General features: G+C 46.1%; 2 protein-coding genes across 3 annotated transcripts in view; one reads left to right on the forward strand and one right to left on the reverse strand.

Annotated features, from left to right (window-relative positions):
• LOC115120108 (lipoyl synthase, mitochondrial-like) overlaps positions 1 to 3,442 on the reverse strand; it is a 25,265-nt gene extending 21,823 nt beyond the window's left edge. Inside the window, exons 1-2 of one of the 2 annotated variants that reach the window (XM_065003398.1) lie at positions 2,897 to 3,442; positions 2,532 to 2,707 (exon numbers count right to left, since the gene is read on the reverse strand). In XM_065003398.1, coding sequence (XP_064859470.1) covers positions 2,532 to 2,707; positions 2,897 to 2,995 — 275 coding nt within the window. In that variant the 5' untranslated portion in view covers positions 2,996 to 3,442. The remainder of the gene's footprint in view (positions 1 to 2,531; positions 2,708 to 2,896) is intronic. The other variant, XM_065003399.1, reaches the window with a different exon arrangement.
• The window catches only part of LOC115123730 (large ribosomal subunit protein uL6), a 13,103-nt gene continuing 6,412 nt past the window's right edge, over positions 3,310 to 10,000 (forward strand). Inside the window, exons 1-5 of the mRNA XM_065003400.1 lie at positions 3,310 to 3,344; positions 4,145 to 4,191; positions 4,594 to 4,709; positions 6,754 to 6,849; positions 9,682 to 9,814. Of these exons, the coding sequence (XP_064859472.1) occupies positions 4,146 to 4,191; positions 4,594 to 4,709; positions 6,754 to 6,849; positions 9,682 to 9,814 (391 nt within the window). The 5' untranslated portion in view covers positions 3,310 to 3,344; position 4,145. The remainder of the gene's footprint in view (positions 3,345 to 4,144; positions 4,192 to 4,593; positions 4,710 to 6,753; positions 6,850 to 9,681; positions 9,815 to 10,000) is intronic.

Genomic DNA, 10,000 nt, shown 5'->3' on the forward strand with positions numbered 1-10,000 from the left:
CTCTCTCTGAAATGACTCTTCACTGGTCAGTGAGTTCAAGGTATTGACAGTACAGTCACAGACAGAAGAGAGAGGAGGTCAGACAGTACAGTCACAGACAGAAGAGAGAGGAGGCCTGACAGTACAGTCACAGACAGAAGAGAGAGGAGACCAGACAGTAGAGTCACAGACAGAAGAGAGAGGAGACCAGACAGTACAGTCACAGACAGAAGAGAGAGGAGGCCTGACAGTACAGTCACAGACAGAAGAGAGAGGAGACCAGACAGTACAGTCACAGACAGAAGAGAGAGGAGGCCTGACAGTACAGTCACAGACAGAAGAGAGAGGAGACCAGACAATACAGTCACAGACAGAAGAGAGAGGAGACCAGACAGTACAGTCACAGACAGAAGAGAGAGGAGACCAGACAGTACAGTCACAGACAGAAGAGAGAGGAGACCAGACAGTACAGTCACAGACAGAAGAGAGAGGAGACCAGACAGTACAGTCACAGACAGAAGAGAGAGGAGACCAGACAGTAGAGTCACAGACAGAAGAGAGAGGAGGCCAGACAGTCACAGACAGAAGGTGAGAGGAGACCTGACAGTACAGTCACAGACAGAAGAGAGAGGAGACCAGACAGTCACAGACAGAAGAGAGAGGAGACCTGACAGTCACAGACAGAAGGTGAGAGGAGACCAGACAGTACAGTCACAGACAGAAGAGAGAGGAGACCAGACAGTAGAGTCACAGACAGAAGAGAGAGGAGACAGTAGAGTCACAGACAGAAGAGAGAGGAGGCCAGACAGTCACAGACAGAAGGTGAGAGGAGACCAGACAGTACAGTCACAGACAGAAGAGAGAGGAGACCAGACAGTCACAGACAGAAGAGAGAGGAGACCTGACAGTACAGTCACAGACAGAAGAGAGAGGAGACAGTAGAGTCACAGACAGAAGAGAGAGGAGACCAGACAGTACAGTCACAGACAGAAGAGAGGAGACCAGGCAGTACAGTCACAGACAGAAGAGAGAGGAGACCAGACAGTCACAGACAGAAGGTGAGAGGAGACCAGACAGTAGTCACAGACAGAAGAGAGAGGAGACCAGACAGTCACAGACAGAAGAGAGAGGAGACCTGACAGTACAGTCACAGACAGAAGAGAGAGGAGACCAGACAGTCACAGACAGAAGAGAGAGGAGACCAGACAGTAGAGTCACAGACAGAAGAGAGAGGAGACCAGACAGTAGAGTCACAGACAGAAGAGAGAGGAGACCAGACAGTAGAGTCACAGACAGAAGAGAGAGGAGACCAGACAGTACAGTCACAGACAGAAGAGAGGAGACCAGACAGTCACAGACAGAAGAGAGAGGAGACCAGACAGTAGAGTCACAGCTGATTGGTTACATAATGATTGTGCTGTCAGAGAGCTGATTGGTTACATAATGACTGTGCTGTCAGAGAGCTGATTGGTTACATATTACATAATGACTGTGCTGTCAGAGAGCTGATTGGTTACATAATGACTGTGCTGTCAGAGAGCTGATTGGTTACATATTACATAATGACTGTGCTGTCAGAGAGCTGATTGGTTACATATTACATAATGATTGTGCTGTCAGAGAGCTGATTGGTTACATAATGATTGTGCTGTCAGAGAGCTGATTGGTTACATATTACATAATGACTGTGCTGTCAGAGAGCTGATTGGTTACATATTACATAATGACTGTGCTGTCAGAGAGCTGATTGGTTACATATTACATAATGACTGTGCTGTCAGAGAGCTGATTGGTTACATAATGACTGTGCTGTCAGAGAGCTGATTGGTTACATATTACATAATGACTGTGCTGTCAGAGAGCTGATTGGTTACATAATGACTGTGCTGTCAGAGAGCTGATTGGTTACATATTACATAATGTTAGTTTGAGTGACTTTGCGAGCTAACGAGGTAATTACTAGGCTAAGCTCAGTCTTTTCAGTTCGCTGCAGCTAACGACTTGAACGAGCTGCCAATAAACACTCAAACTGGACACTTTTACTGACGGTTGTAGCTGCTTCACGTGATGTGTCGTCGTCTCTACCTTCTTTGCCCTTTGTGCTGTTGTCTGGGCCCAATAATGTACCATGTTGTTGTCATGTTGGGCTGCTACCATGTTGTGTTGCTGCCATGCTGTGTTGTCTTAGGTCTCTCTCTAGGTAGTCTCGTGATGTGTGTTTTGTCCTATTTTATATTTTAATCCCAGCCCCCCTGGTCCCCGCAGGAGGCCGTCAAATGTTAACACGAAATTGTTCTTAACTGACTTGCCTAGTTAAATAAAAGGTTACATTAAAATAAACTGTATATTGGGAATAGGTAGTGCAGACAAATTGTTTAGGTACACACACGGGTCGGGGTCCCGTTCCATCTTATTCCCAAAATCTTGACCAGAGCCCCATGGGGTCAGAGTCGAAAGTAGTGCACTACATAGGGAAAGTAGTGCACTACATAGGGAATAGAGTACCGTTTTAGGAAGCAACATATATATAAAGGAACCTCTATTCCCCCCACCTCTCTCCCTTCTGTCTCTTCAGGTTACCCCTGTACTCCTCCCAGTTGTTCTTCTCAGACAGCTCCCCGGATATAAAGTCCTGGAGGTCGGGCCCGTCATCCGACAGCTCCTTCTTGCGGTCCTTCGGTGTCTGGGATGACCTGGCCGCTGTGGTCAGTCCGCTGACGGCGTACACCTACACACGGACCGGATATTATCTAGCTACACATGATGCCTGTGCTAAATCAGTAACCCGAGGCCAAGGAGGACCTAATCAGCTAGTTATGTTAGCATTAGCCATACTTAGCTAGTATAAACATTGTATAAAACAAAGAGAGACATTTCAGTGATTATCGGAGCAATCTGGTCAAGTAGATATACTTACATGTTGGTTGCATTTGGGATTCAACCACCGGTGGTTGCTGGAGAAACGACCCGCAATAAAATAACTTTGTTTGACCAAAGCCATGACTTTAACTAACATTTGCTAGCGTCTGTCATTGACAAAACATTTCTCTGGGATCGAGTACTTAGTCCTGGTATTAAAATAAAACTCAGAAAAGAATAAATCATTTCGTCCGCTACTTAATGAATCAATTGATCTCGATTCTTTTTATATCCAGATTTATTCTAAATGCGACGTTTTTTTTTCTCCCCCTGGGGACCAAAGACGTATAATTTATCAATATATCGCAGTATTTTGCATCCATCATCATCATCAATTGTTTAGTTACGTCTGATCAACGCGTAGCGCCGTGATGGCGTAAGCACGTACGAAGACTACAATTGCGTGCTGACGTCCTTCCTTCGTCCTTTCCTCTACTACCGGCGAGGTAAGAAATGGTGGATAACGTTTCTATCGCTGAAAATCAAACTCCATCTGTGTTCCTCGATATCTAAAACGCGTAATTTTTCACCTTTACGAATTTGCTATATGTATATTGACGTTTCGCATTTGTTATTTCCACCCCCAAAACCAGTCGCTATAACTATATAGTTTGTTTTTGCCACCCACCCCTCTATCCTAGGCCGCAGTCGCCTGCCTATCCGTCTTTTTAGTAACCAGGGCAACGTGAATAATGCTCAATGTGTCTAACATATAACGTTTGTCTTCTATGTACATGGTCGTATTGTTCCAGACCGTTTTAATTAACATGTGTAGGTTATATAAGTTGTTTGCCATGGAGAGGAGGGGGGGACAGTGTTCATGACACGCTATCTGACTGGTTAGTTGCATGCCTGTCTGTTATAGTTGCTATCTGACTGGTTAGTTGCATGCCTGTCTGTTATAGTCGCTATCTGACTGGTTAGTTGCATGCCTGTCTGTTATAGTTGACTAGTTTCCTTCTGCGTCTTTTTATTAACGTTTACTACTCTTAACGGTTTCATTTGGACAGTCAACTGGATGTACCGGGTTACGTCTTGTATGACGTTATCAACAACGAGTTACCTAAATATGACAGTCGTGTAAACACACACACACTCGTGATGTTGCGAGATACCTAACGTTAGTTAACTAAAGTAATTTAGTAACTCGTCCTGAAATCCCCAGTCCGCTCCGTAACGTTAGTTGGTTAATATAATGTATTGTAATCGTCAACTCCACCTAACTTGACTCTTTGTCTAACCCCAGAATGAAGACCATTCTCAGTAACCAGACTGTGGATATCCCCGACGGTGGTGAGTTTTAACTACTTCCTTAAAACCCGCTGTTCATTTCCTGAACCATCCAACATGTTGATAACCGTGGAATCTTATCAATAGACTAATTTTAAGGAATTGTTTTTTAACCAGACTATAGAGTCAAATGTTTACCTATGTTGCCTAGTGAGTTATTGGTTCAGCCCCCTAGAAAAGGGCTACACTAACTTAATGCCATTCCGCTAAGTTACTGTAGTCTGTCTCAGGCTGGCATCCTCAAGAGGCATTGCTGGTGCCTGTCTTCATCAATCCAGCATTTTAGCCTGACTATAGTTGGGTTTTAATGCCATTATATTCTAGTGGCGTGGTTAAGATTGTCTAGCTAGTTACTGGTTGTGTGTGTGTGTCTAACCCCTGTTGTCTCTGCCGTGCCCCCCCCAGTCGAGGTGAGGCTGAAGGGACGAACTGTCATCGTCAAGGGACCCCGGGGGGTTCTCCGCAGGGAGTTCAACCACATCAACCTGGAACTCAGCCTGTTGGGGAAGACGCACAAAAAGGTATGAAGACTTGTCTATAGAAAGGGTTAGGTATGGAGTCTTGTCTATAGAAAGGGTTAGGTATGGAGTCTTGTCTATAGAGAATACTTGTCGATGGCTTCACCCTACAATGATCTGGTACTCATCGTGCCCAGGGCTCTAAAGTACGACAAAATATTTTGCTGAGCGACCAGGAGTTTTTTTTTGGGGGGGTCCTAGAACAGAGAGATGAAAATGAAATCAATATGCTAGCTCTCAAGCTTAGCCTTTTGTTAACAACACTGTCATCTCAGATTTTCAAAATATGCTTCTCAACCATTGCAAAACAAGCATTTGTGTAACACTATTGATAGCTAGCGTAGCATTCAGCAGGCAACATTTTCACAAAAACCAGAAACATTCAAATAAAATCATTTACCTTTGAAGAACTTCAGATGTTTTCAATGAGGAGACTCAGATAGCAAATGTTCAGTTTTTCCTGAAAGATTATTTGTTTTGGATAAATCGCTCCGTTTTCTGCGTCACGTTTAGCTACGAAAGAAACCTGTATCCAGGATTGTGTAAATCTATCCGCAAGCTCATTAGCATAACACAACGTTAACTATTCATGAAAATCGCAAATGAAATTAAATGAATCTATTTGCTCTCAAGCTTAGCCTTTTGTTAACAACACTGTCATCTCAGATTTTCAAAAATATGCTTCTCAACCATTGCAAAACAAGCATTTGTGTAACACTATTGATAGCCTAGCATAGTATTATGCCTGACATTCAGCAAGCAACATTTTCATAAAAACCAGAAAAACATTCAAATAAAATCATTTACCTTTGAAGAACTTCGGATGTTTTCAATGAGGAGACTCTCAGTTAGATAGCAAATGTTCAGTTTTTACAAAAATATTATTTGTGTTGACAAATCGCTCCGTTTTCTTCATGTTTGGGTAAGAACAAAAAAAAATTAGGTCATTAAAAACGCAAACTTTTTTTCTCCAAATTAACTCCATAATATCGACAGAAACATGGCAAACCGATGTTTAGAATCCATCCTCAAGGTGTTTTTCACATATCTATCGACGATAAAATCCTTCGTGGCAGTTGACTTTCTCTTCTGAAGAAATGGAACGCACATGGACCTACAGATTACGCAATAATTTCGACACAGGACACCGGGCGGGACACCTGGCAAATGTTGTCTCTTATGGCCAATCTTCCAATGATATGCCTACAAATACGTCACAATGCTGCAGACATCTTGGACGAACGGCAGAGCGCATAAGCTCGTTCACAGCACATTCACAGCCATATAAGGAGACGATAGTAAAACAGAGCTTCAAAAATTCAGCTAATTTCCTGTTTGATGTTTCATCTTGGTTTCGCCTGTAGCATCAGTTCTGGGGCACTCACAGATAATATCTTTGCAGTTTTGAAAACGTCAGTGTTTTCTTTCCAAAGCTGCCAATTATATGCATAGTCGAGCATCTTTTCGTGACAAAATATTGCGCTTAAAACGGGCACGTTTTTTTAATCCAATAATGACATAGCGCCCCCATAGGTTGAAGAGGTTAAATAAAGGTAAAATAAAAAAAAAACACAAGTTGTTTCGACAAGCAACAGTTTCCTGAGCTTTGTGTGTTTTTTAGGGTGCACACATGTCTCTTCAAGTTACACAAACCCCTGATTCTGTCAACACACATTACCTCCTCGTTTTCAACGTTTTAAATCTTCCTATAGTGAATTCCCATCATGCATTCATAAACCACGTCGTGGGCCGCTCTAAAACTTACTCGCGTGTTCACCGTCGTGGCCCATGTCCTGTTACCTCATTGGCTAGCTACCAACCTGGTAACGTTGGCTGATCCAATCATGTGGGGGGACACAGAAGGGAACCTTCTTCTGATCGTTGCTTTTTTTCTCTCTCCCTGGAATAAACTGAATTTAATGGTGTTACTAACTGATAGTTCTGCTGGTAAATCACATGTATTTATATAATAAAAAAGGCCCTTCTTACATCAGCTGATACCTCAAAGTGCTGAACAGGAAACATCTCTCCTCTCTCTGTGTTCCAGCTGCGTGTGGATAAATGGTGGGGCAACAGGAAGGAGCTGGCCACAGTCAGAACCATCTGCAGTCACGTTCAGAACATGATCAAGGGAGTCACCATGGTGAGTGTTGGGCCCTACTGTTAGTTACCATGGTGAGTGGGGCAACAGGAAGGAGCTGGCCACAGTCAGAACCATCTGCAGTCACGTTCAGAACATGATCAAGGGAGTTACCATGGTGAGTGTTGGGCCCTACTGTTAGTTACCATGGTGAGTGTTGACCCTACTGTTAGTTACCATGGTGAGTGTTGACCCTACTGTTAGTCACCATGGTGAGTGTTGACCCTACTGTTAGTTACCATGGTGAGTGTTGGGCCCTACTGTTGGTTACCATGGTGAGTGGGGCAACAGGAAGGAGCTGGCCACAGTCAGAACCATCTGCAGTCACGTGCAGAACATGATCAAGGGAGTTACCATGGTGAGTGTTGGGCCCTACTGTTGGTTACCATGGTGAGTGGGGCAACAGGAAGGAGCTGGCCACAGTCAGAACCATCTGCAGTCACGTTCAGAACATGATCAAGGGAGTTACCATGGTGAGTGTTGACCTGTCTCTGTTGGTTACCATGGTGAGTGTTGGGCCTACTGTTGGTTACCATGGTGAGTGGGGCAACAGGAAGGAGCTGGCCACAGTCAGAACCATCTGCAGTCACGTTCAGAACATGATCAAGGGAGTTACCATGGTGAGTGTTGACCCCTACTGTTGGTTACCATGGTGAGTGTTGGGCCCTACTGTTGGTTACCATGGTGAGTGGGGCATCAGGAAGGAGCTGGCCACAGTCAGAACCATCTGCAGTCACGTTCAGAACATGATCAAGGGAGTTACCATGGTGAGTGTTGGGCCCTACTGTTGGTTACCATGGTGAGTGTTGGGCCCTACTGTTGGTTACCATGGTGAGTGTTGGGCCCTACTGTTGGTTACCATGGTGAGTGGGGCATCAGGAAGGAGCTGGCCACAGTCAGAACCATCTGCAGTCACGTTCAGAACATGATCAAGGGAGTTACCATGGTGAGTGTTGACCCCTACTGTTGGTTACCATGGTGAGTGTTGGGCCCTACTGTTAGTTACCATGGTGAGTGTTGGGCCCTACTGTTGGTTACCATGGTGAGTGTTGGGCCCTACTGTTGGTTACCATGGTGAGTGTTGGGCCCTACTGTTGGTTACCATGGTGAGTGTTGGGCCCTACTGTTGGTTACCTTGGTGAGTGTTGGGCCCTACTGTTGGTTACCATGGTGAGTGGGGCAACAGGAAGGAGCTGGCCACAGTCAGAACCATCTGCAGTCACGTTCAGAACATGATCAAGGGAGTTACCATGGTGAGTGTTGGGCCCTACTGTTGGTTACCATGGTGAGTGTTGGGCCCTACTGTTAGTTACCATGGTGAGTGTTGACCCTACTGTTGGTTACCATGGTGAGTGTTGGGCCCTACTGTTGGTTACCATGGTGAGTGTTGACCCTACTGTTGGTTACCATGGTGAGTGTTGACCCTACTGTTAGTTACCATGATGAGTGTTGGGCCCTACTGTTGGTTACCATGGTGAGTGTTGACCCTACTGTTGGTTACCATGGTGAGTGTTGACCCTACTGTTAGTTACCATGGTGAGTGTTGACCCTACTGTTAGTTACCATGATGAGTGTTGGGCCCTACTGTTGGTTACCATGGTGAGTGTTGACCCTACTGTTGGTTACCATGGTGAGTGTTGACCCTACTGTTAGTTACCATGGTGAGTGTTGACCCTACTGTTGGTTACCATGGTGAGTGTTGGCCCTACTGTTAGTCACCATGGTGAGTGTTGGCCCTACTGTTGGTTACCATGGTGAGTGTTGACCCTACTGTTAGTTACCATGGTGAGTGTTGACCTGTCTCTGTTGGCCCTACTGTTAGTTACCATGGTGAGTGTTGACCCTACTGTTGGTTACCATGGTGAGTGTTGGCCCTACTGTTAGTCACCATGGTGAGTGTTGACCCTACTGTTGGTTACCATGGTGAGTGTTGGCCCTACTGTTGGTTACCATGGTGAGTGTTGGCCCTACTGTTGGTTACCATGGTGAGTGTTGGCCCTACTGTTGGTTACCATGGTGAGTGTTGACCTGTCTCTGTTGGCCCTACTGTTAGTTACCATGGTGAGTGTTGGCCCTACTGTTAGTTACCATGGTGAGTGTTGACCCTACTGTTAGTTACCATTGTGAGTGTTGACCCTACTGTTAGTTACCATGGTGAGTGACACTGACTCCAGACCAGCTGATAAATACCCTGACTGTTTGTTGCTGTACCAGACACTGACACCAGACGTTCTAGGACCCCTCCATTCTAGAACCCCTCTCTCCGTTCTAGAACCCCTCTCTCCGTTCTAGAACCCCTCTCTCCGTTAGAACCCCTCTCTCCGTTCTAGAACCCCTCTCTCCGTTCTAGAACCCCTCTCTCCGTTCTAGGACCCCTCTCTCCGTTCTAGGACCCCTCTCTCTGTTCTAGGACCCCTCTCTCTGTTCTAGGACCCCTCTCTCTGTTCTAGGACCCCTCTCTCTGTTCTAGGACCCCTCTCTCTGTTCTAGGACCCCTCTCTCTGTTCTAGGACCCCTCTCTCTGTTCTAGGACCCCTCTCTCTGTCTGTTGTAGGACCCCTCTCTCTGTCTGTTGTAGGACCCCTCTCTCTCTCTGTTGTAGGACCCCTCTCTCTCTCTGTTGTAGGACCCCTCTCTCTCTCTGTTGTAGGACCCCTCTCTCTCTCTGTTGTAGGACCCCTCTCTCTCTCTGTTGTAGGACCCCTCTCTCTCTCTGTTGTAGGACCCCTCTCTCTCTCTGTTGTAGGACCCCTCTTCATTCTTTTAACCCTCTCTCTCCTCTCCAGGGTTTCCTCTATAAGATGCGCTCGGTGTTTAACCCTCTCTCCTCTCCAGGGTTTCCGCTATAAGATGCGCTCGGTGTACGCCCATTTCCCCATCAACGTGGTGATGCAGGAGAGTGGAGCTCTGGTGGAGATCAGGAACTTCCTGGGGGAGAAATACATCCGTCGGGTCCGCATGAGACAGGGTGAGTCTGGGGGGGGGGAGACAGGGGAGTCTGGGGGGGGGGAGTCTGGGGGGGACAGGGGGGGACAGGGAGTCTGGGGGGGGGACAGGGTGAGTCTGGGGAGGGGCAGGGTGAGTCTGGGGGGGAAGAGTCTGGGGGGGGGTTATTTTTGAACCAGTGTTTAATGCGCACTTCCCATTGGCCAGT

The sequence above is a fragment of the Oncorhynchus nerka genome, linkage group LG18, assembly GCF_034236695.1.
Source record: "Oncorhynchus nerka isolate Pitt River linkage group LG18, Oner_Uvic_2.0, whole genome shotgun sequence".
NCBI classification, from domain to species: domain Eukaryota; kingdom Metazoa; phylum Chordata; class Actinopteri; order Salmoniformes; family Salmonidae; genus Oncorhynchus; species Oncorhynchus nerka.